This window comes from Ursus americanus, chromosome X, assembly GCF_024610735.1.
Source record: "Ursus americanus isolate L20-20 chromosome X, mUrsAme1.1.p, whole genome shotgun sequence".
NCBI lineage: Eukaryota > Metazoa > Chordata > Mammalia > Carnivora > Ursidae > Ursus > Ursus americanus.
The window spans coordinates 5,263,285-5,281,084 of record NC_142164.1 but is presented as its reverse complement, the minus strand read 5'-3'; the positions used below and the strand labels follow the sequence as shown (position 1 = coordinate 5,281,084).

The 17,800-nt window shown below is 45.7% G+C and overlaps 1 protein-coding gene across 5 annotated transcripts in view; it reads left to right on the top strand.

Annotated features, from left to right (window-relative positions):
- AFF2 (ALF transcription elongation factor 2) overlaps nucleotides 1–17,800 on the top strand; it is a 453,109-nt gene that overhangs the window by 355,696 nt on the left and 79,613 nt on the right. For all 5 annotated transcript variants that reach the window (XM_087859684.1, XM_087859681.1, XM_087859683.1 and 2 more), the window contains one exon: nucleotides 10,369–10,406. In XM_087859684.1, coding sequence (XP_087715810.1) covers nucleotides 10,369–10,406 — 38 coding nt within the window. The remainder of the gene's footprint in view (nucleotides 1–10,368; nucleotides 10,407–17,800) is intronic.

Below are 17,800 nucleotides of genomic sequence, written 5' to 3'. Positions count from 1 at the left end.
GTTTGGTTTGCGCAGCTCTCGGCGTGCGGCCTTGTGCTCTGCCAGCAGGACGGTCTGGGGGGCCTGGGCTCTGAAGCCAGGCTGGATCTGAGCAGGGCTGTCTCGGGCCCTGGCCATCTCAGACTGGCATCAGAAACAGCAGACTTTAGAAATACAAAGGCTGTAAAGAAATGGGTATTGTTAGAAGCCGCCTTTAGGGCATTTTAATATTAATACCATCGTGTTATTAATGTGAATTAGACTGAAACATTAGAGGACTTCATTTAGCTCCGTAGGAAGTTTAGAGAGTGAGTACGGTGACGGGAAATGTTCGCTTAGGGACCAGGCTCAACTACTTAGCTTAGAGTGGCATTGGTGCTTTAAAAACAGACCTGAACAATTCAGATTTGCTTTGAGCACAAAGGCATTCCAATGAGTTGTGTCTGGATACATCGTTGCAAGTAGCCCCTCCGTAGCCCATTTTATTTAACGGGATCGTTTTTCTTTTTCTTCCTAAGGATCGCTCTCACACCCTTAGAGATGTGCGCTTCATTCAAAGCATGTTCGTGGGCATGTGTGGACTTTTCAGCTGGGTGCGGGTGGCGGGGCTGCACCGCAAACATGTTAACATATATTGAAAAATCGTGTCTTCTCAGCCCTTGCCCTCCATTTTGTAATTGTATTTTTTGGCTAAAGATCACTCACACACAGGTAGCTTGCTTTTAACCCAGGATCTTGATTTTGGTTTTATGTTTGATCCAGTTTTGCTTGTTTGTTTTTGTTACTGTTGGGCCAGCTCCCTGGCCAGGTCGTTCTGAGACCATTGCAGATGAGCTGAGCTCCACCGTAGCAGAACATGTGAACGTTCTGGCCACTTTGGGGATGTGCTCCCTCCACCTGGGATGCACATTACACTTTCAAAACACAGTAGTCAGTCTAAGCTCAAGCCCACGTTCACGTTTAAAGTTTGCTAATGAAAACAATGCAATACATCTTGCTCCTGCTATCAGCCGGCTCTTTAGAAGCTGATGTGGCTGTCGCGAACGCGTTCGTTGTGACAACAGACACCCTTCCCTGCTGTAATCGGTTCTCTTGTTTTAGCTACAGTTCTCCCTCATCATGCTGAACAAGTTGTTACCTCCCCGGGTTTTCTCTGCATTTCCATTTACTTTGTTATCAGCAGAAAGGCTGGGAAAGGCCCCCTTCCGTAATGACATCAATATGGCATACACAGCAAGAGAGGTCAGCCTGTCAGAGCTAGACAAACAGCAGATGGATTAGGATGAAACCAGGTGCAAAATAACTTTGATAGAGTCTTTTAATGTAAACAGTTTATCTGTCTTTGCCTTTCATTGATATCCCCCACAAAATGATAGAGTTTGGGCAGTTAACGTTGAGAATGTAGCTGAATAAATCCGTACGTTGCCATGCCCTAACTATCCAGCAATTAGAGAATGAGAGGACATTTTAATTTATTCATTAAAGACAGGAAAGTAAATAGGATAACATACAAGGTTAATAGAATAACATTGGCCTTCATATTCCCCAGATTGTGTTTCCCATTTGGCTGTATTAGCATAGAGACTAGATTAATAAGAAACTGCTTAGGGCTTAGATGATGTGATTTTTAATATGCTCCAGGCAAGTCTGTGACTGTTTAGAAACCTGCGTGCTGATTTTTTTCATTGTAATTAGCTCTTCTACTTTTAGAACCAAATATTTTGACTTGTAATCTCCATAGATTGCCTTTTTATTGTAATCTCAAAGAAATGCTTAGAGCACACAGATGCAGAGAAGCACCATGTTTTCACGTGTGCTGCTTGTCACAGCTGGTGACCAGATACTGGCTAATGTCCACGACAACTTAGGAATTATCCATCTCTGAGCATTCCGACTGCAAAGCCCCTGGCTCCTTTGCTCAGCTGAACATTCCTCCCACAGGCGCGGGTGAGGGGGGGCTGCGTGCCCTAGGAGCCAACCAGAAGCAAAAGTGGGTTTGACCCATTATTTCAGGGAAGGTGACTCTCGTGTAGAACAGGGATGACCACAGCACCTGTCTGTGACGAAGGGGTAGCAGCCACCTCCGGGAAGCTGGGAATCACTAAGGTGACTTGAATTGAAGTTGCCCTTGTCACTGCCCCTGGGCTGGTCCCGTCTGGACTCTCATCCCACCCTTCGCTTGGTCCAAGCATGTTCTTTTTCTCAGGCCTCTTCGCTGCCCCAATTTGGGTCCCAGATCGCTGCTTGGAGCCTGGAGGTTCTGGCTCGGAGTCATTAGCCAGCAAACCCCAAGCAGTGTACCATGTGTCCCGGAAGTTTATTGGAAGTTTCCAAGTCTTGAATTTAATCAGGGTTCTAGCATATGAACATCTCCAGTAAAAGCTGGATAATAAAACACTGCCAGCCGGAAAATGTGAGATTTTGAAATTTATGTGCTGGCTTTGAAAAATATTCTGGGGCTTTGGTTTAGGGCCCAAGAAGGCTTTTTACTCCGTTCCCCAAATATCTGCCATCTGATGGAAAAGCTACCATGCAGGCTACAAACACCCAGGATGTTGTCCTGAATGAGAAACAGAATCTATCTTATTCCTAAGCAGATATATAGAGATATAGAGAGCTATAGAGATATATATTTCTATTTATTTAGTAAGAGCAAAGAGCGTAGGTGCTGTAAATACACAGAAGAGGTATCCAAATTTCAGATTAGCTACCAACCTAAGATTAACCCCTCAGAATTCAAGTAGATAGGCAGATAAAAGCAGCAGATGCTTCCAAAATGTATGGGATGGCATAACCCGTATTTCACAGAGTACCACACAGGACTCTCTGGAACAGTAGATAGAAACGTTTATGAACTTGATAGTCGATCCTGTGTATTGCTAATGGAGGTAGGCTCAGGTTCCACATTTATCCCCGAGTCGTGTACGTATATAGAGACTGTAGTACTTGTGTGTGAATGTAGGCTGCCAGGCCTTACGATGGCCCTAGAGAGCCCTGATTCCAGCTGCCTTGTGTTGCCAGTAGGACACTGGGGGACAGGGAAGTCAGTTGGCATTTGGTGTTCTGAGATAATAGAAAATGTACCTTGATATATAGGTCTCTGTGCCTGCTTCCTAGCATGGGGCTTCCAAGACCCTTGCCATTTCTTAAGTGCTAAGAGCACCAGGGGCATCTTCTGTTCTGACGTTTGGTCTCTGACCCCAGTTCCTGACACAGGGCACGAAACCCCTTGGAATCCGCTGGGGATAGGAGTGTTCTAAGGAGGTAACTCTGTGTGGGCTCTTGGATGGGAGCTTCTCACCAGAGAGACCAAGTCATGATTAGAAGCTTCGAACTTTCAGCCCTCTTCCCCCACTTGCCCCTGACACACACACACACACACACACACACACACACACACACACACACACTTCTCTGGAGAGGGGAGAGAGGCCAGAAACTTGAATTAACAATCATAGCTATGTGAAGAAGCCTCCATAAAATTCCAATAGTATGGGGTTTGGAGAGGTTCCGGGTGAGTGAATACATCCATGTCCTGGGAGGGTGATGAACCCCAAGTCCACAGGGACAGAAGCTCTGACACTTGGGACCCACCCAAATCTTGCCCTGTGTATGTCTTCACATGGCTGTCCACCTGTCTCTTGGATCATGTCCTTTAACAAACTGGTAGACAAAAGTAAACTGTTGGCCCGAGTTCTGTCAGCCACTCTAGCCAATTAGTCAAACCTGACGAGGGGGTTGTGGGAACCTCTGGTTTATAGCCAATCGGTTAGAATGAAAGGTGACAACCTGGGCCTGCCATGAGCATCTGAAGTGGGAGGCAGTCTTGTGAGACTGAGCCCTTCGCCTGTAAGGTTTGACATCATCCCTAGGGAGAGAGTATCAGGAGTGAGTGAAATTGTAGGACACTCAGCCGGTGTGACACAGAACTGCTTGGTGTGGGGAACAGCCCCTCGTATATATGGTGTCAGAAGTCTTGCGAGTGTGGTAGCAGTGTGAGAGGAAAGGAGACTCACAGGTGGGAGACTAGTGGGTTTTCTAATACAGGTATGTGGATAATGGTGGATGTGGCGTTCTTGCCCAGAGTATAACGTGCTCTGACGAGACAGAAAGCCTCACTGAATAGGTTAGGGTGCTCCCATGTAGGTCGTAGACTACTTTTATTCCATGGGGTACCTACCATTCACTGAGAATATCCTTCCCGTTTTCCTGGCCACACGTGGTAAGGAGAGCGTCTCTGTTAGGTACTGATTGTCTCCCACCACAAGACGCATGTCATTTTGCGAGGAGGGTCCCTCTAGCACCGGGGGCAAGAGGGCTCAGATTGGCCGGCAGGGGGGATTGAATTTTCAAATCCACAAACCCCCGGGGAATAGAGTAACTGAGGGCCTCTTACACGGGCCCTTCTAGTGGGGAGAATAAATAACTGCGGCCAATGCCAAGATGCTGTGCCTGGGGTCTCCGTATCTACCCCACTTAGGGAATGACTCACGTCGACAGAAGACTCTTCTGAGCGAGACGTGCTTCTTCACCAAACACCGTGCATTTTGCATTAAGTCACAACAGATCGAAACTTTAGTTATAAACCAGATCGCCAGTTGATGCGTGGATCTTGCTAAAGACACTTGAAGAACTCCTGCTGGTTGCCACGTGAGCAGACTCCACACGCGGGGCCAGGCAGGAGGCGCTCGGAGGCTGGCGTCCGGCTGGCACTGGCCACGTTGTGAGCGGCAGGGTGGGTGAGGCTGGTGAGTCACTCGCTGAGCCGTGGGAAGTCCTGAGGACTCCAAGAAAGTCAGGAGGAAAGTGGAGCATCCAAGGGGGTAGGACGGGGGACCTGGCAGAGCAGCGAAGGGGCAGCGGCCAATGCCAGGGGAGCGGTAGCAGGGCCGAAGCCAGCACCCAGCCGCAGGAAGAGTGAGGACGGACATGAAGATGGGAGAAGCCCAATGTGCTAAGGAGAGGGGACATGTAAGTTCAGGGTTCAAACACCTGACATTTCCACATTTCCTTCTGGGCCCTATCCGGAGGGGAAGTACAATAGGTGGTGCTTTCCTAAAGATTGCAGGCCCTCAGTGTGAGGTCAGAAATTCAGGGAGGCATCCAGGTGTTGCAAAATGCTGAGCGACATTTTCTCCTCTTAATCAGCAGTACTGGCCATGCGTGTGTGCTGCCAGCGGAAACCCCAGCCTATAGGAGATAACACAAGCCTCTGGCTATTTTACTCATTCCAGCGAAATCTATTTAAATGCTGTAATTAAGCAATTCATTTTTATATTTGGGCAAGTGTTCTCAGTATATGTCTCTTTAATTGAGTCAACCAATTCTGTACGTATTGATTTTAGACCATCTGAATACCCTAATGATGAGTTCATTTGTTAATAGAGGAGTTTTCTCTTCTGAACTTAAGTGATCGATACAATTTACCGATACATGCCACTAGGTTAAGGTATGGCTGTGTCTCACGGAACAGCCCTGTGAAAAGTTACACAAGGCAAAACATAGAGACTCAAAAGCAACGCAGTCGATTGTTCTTCTGTCTCATGTCCATAATGCCCGCTACCCAGTTATTTAAAAGTATCTGAATGATTGACTCCTCACTCTTTTTTATCAAGAAATGTATTGCATAGACCCAACTTGGGGGCATCTGCTAGCAGAACACCAGGAAAAAGCGTATAAGCAGGAAAGGTAAAAGCTATATAGAGCAATGCTAATAGAACCACGTTTTATGCGTGACTGGCAGCATTATTATTAAGGGAAAAAGCAGCACCTGAATACATAGACTTGCAGAGTCCACTAACACGGTATGTCTAGGCCCTCCAAGTGCTCACCTTGACAGTCTCAACAAAGAGGAAACATACCGCATTGGGTCTGTTTTCTGCCAACCTGGGAGCAGGGGGAAGGTATTACCGTAAGTCTGGATACCATGGTTCAGGGTGTGCGTCTTAAAAATCCAAAAAGATTCTCTCATTTTTTAAAAGTATTTTTTTTAAGATTTATTTATGTATTTGAGAGAGAGAGAGCGAGAGCACACAAGCGGGGAAAGGGGCAGGCAGAAAGGGAAAGGAAGAGAGAGAATCTTAAGCAGATTCCCCCTCAATGTGGAGCCAGACACCGGGCTCGATCCCAGGACCCTGAGATCGTGACCTGAGCCGAATTCAAGAGTCAGACACTTAACCGACTGAGCCACCCAGGCGCCCCAAGATTATCTCATTTTTAAAATAAATGTGGTATACGTGATTGTTGAACTAGACTAATGCTGGGACAGAATTACCAAAGAATGTTTTAGAAGTTAGATCCTTCCATAGCAGATGATGAGCAAGTATACATAGTGTTTTCTCCCGAAAGAAACATGGTGCTCTGCGTGCCGCGGAGGACAGGACTCAAGAGACGGCCACTTTCCTTCCTTCCTTCTTCCTTCCTTCTATTCTCTCACGGCAGCTCTACAGTTTTTATGGTTCACATAATTCTGTTTGGTCCCTGAGTCACTGCATAACAGAAAGAAAACGTCCTTATTTTTAGGAAGATAGATTTAATGAGTGAGCAACTATGGGCATGTCCTCAGCCACACCATCCCTCCTGAGGAAATAAGTTCGCTGCTTAGCAGGATGCCATGAATAGCACAATGCTTGTAATGAGAGAAGAATCAGTTCCTAAACACTCCTTGGAATGAGAGAAGTGCCTTCTCCCTGGACATAGAATTTTTCAAGATGCCATATGACAGAGGAGGCTCACCTCAGGGCTTCTCAATCCCAGGGTCAAATGTTAGTGAAAACGCAAAGCACCCTTTCCTAGGGTGAGGTGTGAAAGGGGGGACCGCTGATGGAGGAGTCACCTGGAAAGGAGGGAGCTTTCCTAGGCTTCCTGGTGGAGGAGGGGGAGGGGAGGAGGGAGGGAGAGACTTGAGTATATGCACCTACACTTGTGCCCCCATGGCGCCCCAGGGGTCCCGGCCTCTCCTCCACTAGCACCAGCCCCCAAGAAGGTTCAGGGCGGAGGTCTGTGGGAAGGTACAGGGGTCTCTCCTGTTGGCCCAGGCAGGTTAGGATCTACACACATCCAGACGTCCTTTCCAAACAGAAGCATCCTATTTAGCCCAGAACTGCTCCTGATGTGGAGAGAGGAACAGAGTAGCTCCTGTAACCCTTGTTGGAATAACTGCATGGGCTCGATACCGCAACTCGGTGCCCAAGTCAGCAAGCCCATAAACTCTCAGGCCGTGCAAATGTGTGCCCCGAAGCCCGAAAGCAGGCATGGTCCACATGCACTGCATTTGCATAGCGCGCGATGGTTTCTAGAGTGCCGCCGTGGATGCTGGCTACTCCCAGCCACCCTTGATATAGATGGGACAGGAATGATCAACTTCATTTTTAAAATGAGGAAACAGACTCAGAAGCATCCACCGCCTTGCTAACATCCTGATGATTGTAAGTGGCGAAGCTGGAGCCAAACCCAGGTTTCTGGATTTCTCACTCACCGCTCTTTCCGCTGTGGTCCACAGCCTCTCGCCACACCACAGTGGAACCTATTTTCCAACATTTTAATTTATCATACCATCTTTTCTTATACTAGAGCTTCCTTAATGGTAAGATAAGTATCATGTTAGGGAAACGTGGCACAAAATAAGTAGAATATAGGTTTTGAAAGAGTATAGATATTGCAAATTAAAGCAGCAGGAGAGTTAACTATCTAGCCTCCATCTCCCAATCCATTTAAATTACTTTAATGTATGATTTTTTTGTTTTTTTTTATAATTATTTTTATTATGTTACGTTAGTCACCACACAGTGCATCCCTAGTTTCTGATGTAATGTTCCATGCTTCATTGTTTGTGTATAACACCCAGTGCTCCATGCAATACATGCCCTCCTTAATGTATGTTTTTAAACTCAAAACGAGCTGTAATCCCAATATGCAACCCTCTTGATGTGTGACGAATTACACGAGATCATTTCATTTTGATTCCTGTCCTTTTGCACATTTCAGAACTTGGGACTGGTGTTTTCATGTCCTGTTATCTCCAAAGAGGAATGTTCTCCTTGCATTTTTGGTAGACTGCTCCTTAGACCTTAAAGACATATATAGTTTTCCCACAAAAAATTCACTTAACTTTCCTTTAAAGTCTCCGAGTTGAATAATTCTTTATAGCGGGCGGAACACAGTGTTGCATTATAGCGGGAGCAAAGAACACAAATTGTGAGCTCTGTCTCGGGTCTGGCGGAGACTCCCTGGGACCGTTCAGCTCAGAGATGAAAGGTGGTGAGCACACAGAAGGATGATGTGAGCACGTGTGACTGGAGCTGTTGGCACTCTGGAATGATCCCGAGTTAATTTCCAAAGAAAAGAAAACCTCTCAGCAGAGACATTTTCGATCAATAGCCAAGCAGCCCAGAAAACATTAATTTGAATGAAGTTATTTTCCTGTGATGGCTGTGTGAAAAGACAGAGGTTTCAAAGAAACTGGCCTTGAACATGATTATGTTCCTCCTGATCAGAGAAAACTAACCGGGTCTAATTGACAGTCCTGAAGCACAGAGAAGAGAAGACATTTTCAAAAACCGTGTCACTGAATGAAAGCTAGGTTAAGCAATGTCACTGTGCTTTCTCCCTCCCTGTCTTCCGCCAGTGGCATGCTCCTGCTATCACATTTAATGTGCTTTCAAAGGAAACCCCTCGAACACCGTGCTCATGATTTTATGATAACCTAAGTCTTCAGGAACAGACTTGTTTGGGGTGTAAGGCACAGGGGAACGTAGGTTCGTGTGATTTCCACAGTGACACGTCTTCAGCGCACTGCCCTACGCGATCCCAAAGCAGCCGGGACTAAGGGAGAAAGGGTAGTAGAGAAGGAAGGTATAGGTGTGCACGGGTGCGCAGACTGGGTCCAGCCCCCACTCCTCACCAGTATCTGCCTGTTCCTTCCCGCATCCCTTCCAGGGCCAGACCTGCTCAGGGACAGACTTTCATATCCTAACTACCTGTGAGACGTGACTTGGCCCGGCCACACGCATATTGCTTATTTTATCTTTTTCACCTGTTACCTCCTGCTCTTGCTTGCTTGCTGTCTCACCGCTTGCCAAAATTCAACCTCAGGCACAGATGGTGAGATGATTTTTGCCACTGAGAGCCAAAGAAAGTGCCCAAATATTAATGGGAATTTACCTAGCAGCAGAACCCAAGACTTAATAGAGAAGTACTTGCATTTCCAGCGCTAATCTCTAAACTTGAGAAGTGTTCGATTTATTTTTAAAAATGGCTCCACGGTGTGTTGAGCTGTTGTTGTGCAGAGAAGGGTCCGGGGTACTTACTTCCACACCAGTCACCCAGAATGCCAAGTCCGATGTTATAAGTAGCTGCCATGCCCACCTCCAGGATTCACAAATATAAAGGTCTCCGAACAGATACTTCTTAAAAGGGTCTGAAGATCCCGGAGATTGCCAAACCGCTGCTTCAACACTCCCCATATTAAATGTTATTTCTATAGTCTGCAAAAGTCTAGGGGAGTACAAGTTTGGTTCTGATTACATAATTATGCTACAGAAGTATGAAAAAAATCATCACTAAAACCCTCCAGGTGCTTAAACAGTTTGATAGACTGTAGCCATTCTGCCATCAGTGCCCCCAGCTGTGTTGCTTAGCAACATTTTAATTCCAGAAGAATCGAAGGAGATGCAATCCCTGTGGAGAGGGAAACAGAAATAAGAGGGCTGTTGACAGATGATCTGAGTTGTTTCTTCTAATATACTGTGAAGATCACTAGCTCTTTTCATGAATGATAAATGGGCTGGGCACAGATCAATGGGTTCAGCAATAAACTGGAACCAGGCTCCATGTCTAAGGCGACACAGGCCGAGAGGCCCAGAGATTTCCTTGTTTCGATGAGTTGGTATGTGTTTTCTTAAAGGTTCCACAGGAGGAGATGGATCCGAGCGGTCAGTCATCCCTTGGCCTTTTGTTGTGTCCGCTAATAAAAATGATTTTAGAAATGGCTACTTTGGCCTTGCTCTCACCATGCAGGTGCAGCCAGGTGCCCAGAGTCACGCAGGGTTCACGGGTCCCCACCACAAATCTACAAGTCCTGGATGTGCCCATGACCACCCCCGCCCCCCACCCCCGCGCTCATGCCTCCCCACCCAGGGGCTAAGATCTGAGTACAAGGCAGAGAGGAATGAGTGTCTGTGTCTGCGAGCTGCACTTGGACAGGTAACCGTGTGCCCTGGGAGAGGAAAATTGCTCTGTGTCTCTGGTCTGCTTATCGCAAGCAGCCGACTTCAGTTACGTCCTTATGTTTTGGAAGAGCGTTTCATATTGCTTATTGTTTTGGTAACCAGTTGCGAAGATTATGCCTGCTAATGTTGTCTAATTACATTTTTTTTCTTCTGTTTACAGGCTGTTGAAAAGGCAAAACCTAAGAATAATCCTGTGAAGTAAGTTATTTTTTTATTAGTTGGAAATTTTAATTTGAACGGATTCTGTGTGTGTGTCGCAAGAGACCTTGAATTTTGAGTGCGTCTCTGTTTATGACGATCAAAAAACAAAAACAAACAAGGGGTAGGGGGAACCACCAAAACCCCAAACCCAAATCTCCAATTGGGCAGGGATCAGCTTTGATTTTGATTTGATTTTTGCCTGTGGTCCTGATGAGGACCCCAAGTTGTGCCTGGTTTACATAAATTAATATGTGCCATCCGTGAAGAGCTGCCAAATACGATTATAATCCTATTCAATGCATGGTACTTCAAGCCTTTGGGTCTTGCACATGCTAAAAAGATTATATTTTTAATTGCAAACCTTGGACCTATGACAGAGACTGAAATGACTGAAAATGTGCCAAGTGATTTCCAGCCACGTGGGGAGGTTTGGCACCTTGGCATCAAGGCCTTGCTACTCTGTTAATGAAAAGCTCATAAAAATACATTTAACCAGAGGTTTCTCTAGCTAACAGAGAGCTATTTCCAAGGCATTTTATGGGACCCTCTTAAATTATAAACAAGCAGCATAGCACTCTTTTAGCTATAGTACATCTTAGGCATCCTCTCTCTTCCAGAAGGGAGACTTTCAAATTAAGAAGGATGTTTGTCTTGTCATTTGGGTTTGTGACATCTGATTGCAGTGTTATGTGGCCCAGGCCCACCAGCCATGAGGCATAGGGAAGTCCTGCTCTCTTTGCTGGGTTATCCTAGGCCTCGCAATATCACATCTCTAGGAACGCCTGTTCATTTATGATAGCCGACATCCATCGTAGTGGGGACCAAATGCCAAAGTGGGGAGTGCACTGATTTTTAATAGTTTCTGGAAGAATGGATCGGCTCATACCAATGACAAGAAGGCTGCTTTTCCAAGTCACCATTAAATCCAAGCTCCAATTCATTTCTTCCAAAAGGTTCTGTGTACTTTGTTTTTAAATGTAATTTTCCATAGGCCGCAGAATATTCCTTATCAGCTTTTGTAGCCTCTGGAGGAGCATCTGTAGTCTGGAGATATATTATGCTATAGTCATCCTATGGGAGTATTTCCTGTAGCTGAGTTTTTGTCTGGTTGTTTGATTGGGGTTGAAATCATCTCTGCAGCCTGATTTCTTTTCTGCCTGTGCCCTGAAGGCTTCTCTACCGCACGCCTGTGGCAGGATTAGAGGATGGTGCTAATGAGGCCAAGGCCAGGACTGCCGCTCCCTGGGTGGGCCATTAGTGATCTTTCCCCTGGTCCGATTGCACCCTTCCCTCCAGTCCAGCCGTGTGCAGATGTGTGCCCCAGGTCACAAGGGATGGGGCAAGGGCTGGAAGAGTGTAAACCCAGGCCCTCAGTGGGACAAACATCTCCAAGTTCAAGCCCTCCTGATAGGAAGTAAGTCCCAGGCTCCATCTTGGCATGCGCAAGACAGCCCATTGGTATTGTGGGGGGCTGTGTGAAATCAGACTCTAGCGGCCTGGAAGTGGGACCAGTTTTCTCTCTGTTCCTTGTAAAGGTTTGACCCTACAGATAATTATATTTTTTATGAGCTCTGGTTAATTCACAGTGCAGACTGTAATGTCTAGCACTTTAAGGAATATCGTAAGAGAAAACAGGAAAACTAGAAGAACCAAAGGATTAGTAATAGAATAGGCACTTTTTACTTTTAAATAGATTTGAAAATCTGCTTAGTAATAAGCCTGAGTCATGATCAACTGGTAGATGTTTAGAATTGTCTTCTTATTGAATAAGGTACCATTCTCGGTGTGCATTCGGGTGTCTCACTGCATGCGGGCTCACGAGCTGTGCCCCACCTGCCCCGCCACAACCACTGGGCACTTGGAGAAGACTTCTTCAAGACCTCAGCTCAGGCACGGAAATCCCAGAGCAGAAGCAGAAGCAGAGTTTTTTGAAGTTTTACGTAGGGTGGTCCTCTTTGTGTTTCTGATGTCTGACTGCAAATTTCGGTTACACGCAGTGCACTGAGACCCCAAATACATGTTTTCCTGAATGAATGAATGAATCAATGAATGAGTAAACAAATTGGACACATCCCAGAGAACAGTCCTTCCAGGAATCTGGCCTGGAGGCTTAATGAGACCAGCGGCCCCACACTAGAGTGTCCGACTGGAAGGGGCCATGTGTTGTAATTGATCAAGTCATCCATTATCCTCCTAGTCTTGACTCACAGCGTGTGTAAAATGCTCCCACGCTGCTCTGCCTCTGACCAGGTACTGGCTTGCTCTTGCATGTCAAAATGAACATTTGATTGAGCATACAATGGACAGCGTGTGCAGTCTTGCTGGAAAAGTCGAGGTCTGGAGGCATTTACAACTAAAGCCTGAACACAGATTGGTGCAGAAGATCATATGTGTGATTGGATGTCATCCTCTGGTGCAGAGTTTGGCAAATGGTTGGGGAAAAGAAATCAAAAGAATCTTTTGTGACATGTGAAAATTATATGAAATTCAAATTTCAGTGTCTATAAAAAAAGCTATATTGGCACACAGCGACACTCATTTGTTTCCATATTGTCTGTGGCTCCCTTTGTGCTCTGGTGGCAGAGATTAGTTATGACAGAGACTGTACAAACCACAAAACTGAAACTATTAACTACCTGGACCGTCACAGAAAACATTTGCCGACCCCTGCTCCGGTTGGTCAGGTAGAAAGAGGCACGAAGGGGAGCTTTTCCCTGACTGTAAGGGTTAAACTATTACCCCCCTCTCTCTTTTGTCCTTTAAAACATTGAGCCGGCATTGCCAGAGCCCTTTTCCTGTGTTCTGGACTTTCTGGGGCCGATGTACCACCCTGTTCTCATTCAGAGCAAAGCGACCACTCCGAATTTACCATCTTTGAAGTCATTATGGATATGAGATCCATTGACAGGGCAGCGATGCCTTGGAAACCAGTGAACACAGAGCCAGAGCCTTACTGCTAGTCTTCCAAGTTGCGTGTGGATGGAGAGCTTGCAAGAGGCATATGCACATTCTAAAATTCTGTCACTTCCCAAGATCTAACTTTCCATTAGAGCGATGGTGAATGATTCACAATATCTGTTTAGTTTGCCTGTTTTCCTCTCTAAAGGTTTGCCTCCTCTTTCCTATTTCTCAGCCACTTGTTCAATTTATTTTTAATACCTTCATGGTTGTAAGCCTCTTTCATCACCATAGGGAGACTGTGGTACACATTAATTACACTCCATATAAAGGAGAAATTAAATATATGCTTAGTGAATGTAAGCACATAATGTATCTGGATACACGAACAATTTTACCTTGAAACATTAAATATTACCTCTGAGGGTAAGAATCAAAATTGAATGTTCTTAAGATCAGTGATCAGGACAAGAGATGCTGGTGTATTTCTCAGTCTGTTGGAGCCGTGCCGGTATCAAAGCTTGATTAGTATGTTCAAACTGTGGCTCTTTAATGTGTCAGAGAGACTTTCACTTGTATGTTAATGTTCTGCAGCAATTATCTTCAAGCTTTCATTGTGACAACAAGGCCTGAGAGATGTACAGATTTCTTCTACCATATGTGACTTATCACATACATTTTTTTAAAAACACATTTCTGTTATTAAGACATATGTGATAGTACACTTCTGCAAATGTGAATTGCTTTTGGCTAAAAGCCATGCACTAATAAGTTGAGTTGAATCTAACCGAGGTTGACATCTGTTACCAAAAGAGAGAGAGAGAGAGAGGGAGAGGGAGGGGGAGAGAGTGAGGGAGAGCGAGCGAGAGCACAGTTGTCAAGCATAACACCCTTCCTTGCTTTTCCACTTTAGCAACGTTAAACAACGTAGTTGTTGTCTTTCACAAATCAGGATCAGAATCCACTCTGCTTAGGAAATTACAGCTTTATTTACAAACCAGTCCATCTTACAGATACGGTGGTTTCATGATTGAAAATGACAAATAGCCACGAAGATTGTCCTAACCATGGTGTTTGTGCATTATTCATTTATTTGTCCAATGAATATTTATTGAGAAGCTACAGCATTCCGGGAACTGTGGTAGATGCTGAGGGAATTAAAAATAAATCTGACACAGGTCTTACCCTCGAGGAGTTTAGAGTCCAGTAGGAGAGATAAAATCAGTTTGTAAAGAACTAAATACAAGATAGAGAGAGATGTTTGTTAAGTAGGAAACAGATCAAGTACGAGGGAAGCTCTAAGGACAGAAAGCACTTGCAGTTGGCGCTCTTGGAGAAGGCGGGAGGAGGGCATCGTGCCAGGACTTCGAAGACTGTTCGTTGGAGCCGCTGGTGCTGAGGTGGCAGGCAGTGAACGGTCAGGTGGGAAACCAAGGCTCAGAAACCGTGACTTAGGGACCTCAGGGCTTATCCAGATGAAAGCAATGTGCTCAGTGGAGTCAAATAGCATTGAAGAGCCTAACTCGTCACTGTGATTCTTCATCGAGTCCGCTGTCCTGTAGACCTGGGATCTAGTCCTTAACCTAACGCTAGCTTGTGGTATGAAATGGGACGTGTTCCTTCCTCACTACGGACCTCAGCTACGTTATTGGTATGGTTCTTCCAGCTCTTGGAAAAAGCTGAAGGTTGAAAACTGTTTTGTAATTATTTCAGGAAATACTTGATGTTCAAGTTTGATATGGATACATACAAGCACATACATTATAAACATTGCATATATAATAAACATTTTTTTCGCACACATGCTCACACACACGCATGCGTACGCACACACACACACACACACACACACACACGCTATGTCTTCTTCTATCATTTCTGCCTCATGTACTTGGGAAATGAGGGCCAAGAAGCCACATCACTAGAGTCTTAAAGAGATACGTTAGATAGAAGGTCAGTGTGGCTCCCGGAACACTGGGGTGGGTCATTTAAATGACTCCTTACCAGCAAAGTAAGTTTGCAGTCAGAGTCTGTGTCTCTTGTGATGCTCTTGGCCCAGTGCGCAGCCCAGCTGGGCGGAGGATCATTGAAATCACTGCATCTTCTCGGGCTGAGAGGGCAAGGGATTCTGTACTGTGTTCTGCCAAACACCGGTCCCGTGGGATCATCTCCTTTAGGAATAAAAGGCCCCAGCACCACAGAGGCTCGGCATACGTGTCACATGCCTTTCCTGGAGCGCCCCTGTGCACTTGGAATAGTGCAGCCTCAAAGAAGGCCTGTTTGGCCAGAGGACAGCCTTACCTGGCACGGTGCTTCATGAAACGGACAATCGGATGCTCAGGTCCATGGGAAATACAGTGAGCACACGGGAGCCTGGTAGTTGGAGAAACCTAGGGCCTCATACCTTACATCCCATCCCAAATAAGAATATTTGAAATGAGCGGCTGAATTAGAAAGTCAACCGTAGAAAGAAATCCCCCAGTTCTGAAACGATAAAATATGTCCCGTGTGTCTCTCACGGTTTCACACTCTAAATGATTTTTATGGATTGGAACTATCCTGAGGGGTAGTCCACAGCGAGGGGAATGGACATTTTAGAGTTAGGTCCCTCGGAGTGAGTTCTGTGACCACTCATTTCCTGACAGTGAGGCGCCCGGCCCCGTGTGCTCCCCACGCCGTGAAAGTCGAAGCCATCTCTGGTCGGCTCTGGCCATCTTAAGGATAGTAAAAGGAAAGACAGCGCTATGTTGTCCGGTAGCTATAATTGGATGCGGAAGGTTCCAGCAGTCATCAGCACAGCACAAATTTCTGGACATCTCCCTTTTCTTTGGTAATAGGAGTGGCGTCATCTAGGCAGTCTCAGACAAGGCGACGGAAACCCAGAGAGTAGACTGCCCAGAACCCTGAGGTGCCGGATAATTCTCTCCACCTTGGACCCTCTGCTTCTTTCTTGTCACCTCTTAGGACACACACGTTCACTTTCAAATCTGTGGTTACTTTTTAAAGTCATATTCGCTAACTTTGTGTAACAGTGTGTTTTCTTTGAGTATGGCATCATACGTTTCCAGAATGAACCAGCAAGTTTGCAGGCACTTGGACAATTAGGCCAACTTCATTTATGGTAATTTTATATCAATAAGGAAGAGTTTCTTCAAAACTCCAAGCGCGTTGGTTTGTCTCATTAGCATCACTGATGTTTTCAAAAGCATGAGCACCTTTCTTGTGATGAAATGGAAGTAGAAAGCACCCATTTATTGGTGAAGCAGAGGGACCTCACACGAGCCAGCAAACGCAGGATCAAACCACTTTAAAGGAAGTGAGGCCACTTTTTAAGCAACAGCATTCATAAAATACTTCTTTATCCAGTACTTCGTAAAGTACTGTCTTACTTTCTAACTCTGTGCTTCTTAGCATGTGCTGCTTAGACGAGAACAGGCAACTCTTTCATCCATTCACACGGTCCCACCCATTTTTTGGTACACAGGAGTTACAGCTAGAATTATATTTTAACGTTACCGCTCAGCAGTCTTTCAGAAGGCTGTCGAACACTCAGCATCACATAGCTGATCTGCTAGAAACTCAAGCAAGCCATGCACATGTATTCTTTTGACGAACACGAATTGTTCCAGTCTCAGTTGGTGGGGACATGGGTAAGGTACAGTGTCGACCCTGAAGTCCTCATGCTCTCCTAAGGAAACGGACCCCTCGTTGCACTAGAGAATAGACAGGCTCTGCAAATAATGCAGAGGAAAGTGTGTGCGGCATCACACGAGGCACAGACGAAGGAAAGAGCACCTGCTTGGAGTGGGCTCACCCTCCCTCCGCTGGAGTCCCCGGGTGAACGGTGCAGGTGAAGCCATTCAAGAGAGCAGAACAACACTTGCTAAGGGCAAGTGAGACGGGAAGAAAGCAGAGACTGTGTTGTGAACAGTGTCTGGTAGGTAGAGGCAGCCAGGGAGAGGGGCCACTTTTCTCAGTGGAAGGAAATACTGCGTTTGTGGCTTGCAGGAGACAAAAGAAGGGAAGGAGTGGCTGTGTGTGCCGGGACACCCGAAGCATCACACTGCTGAAGATTTTGGCCCCCCTTTTGACATTAAGAGGAGAGCAGTGCAGTATAGACGGAACTAAGAAAATGCTCAAAAGGATTCTTTTGTTCTGGAAAGGTAAAGGTTAGAGTTAGGGAGGGATTATAAACCACCCTTTTAAAACTGTTTGCAGAGAAATAGACATATCAAATCCTTCCTGATTAGATCTGGCTAATCCCTCTCAGTGGACTTTTATGTAAATCTCAACTCACATAGGGTTCCTCTGAGCATCCGGCTGTTCCCTTGCGGCTTTATCCACCCTTGATTGTTTCTTACATTTTTAAACATTTTGCTTTCATACGGTTCCTTTCACATTATTCAAACATCTAGTATTTTAGGCATGACACATAACACTATTATTCTAGCTTCGTTTTCTGAGTTCATTGCATAGACATAAAAATTCTTTCT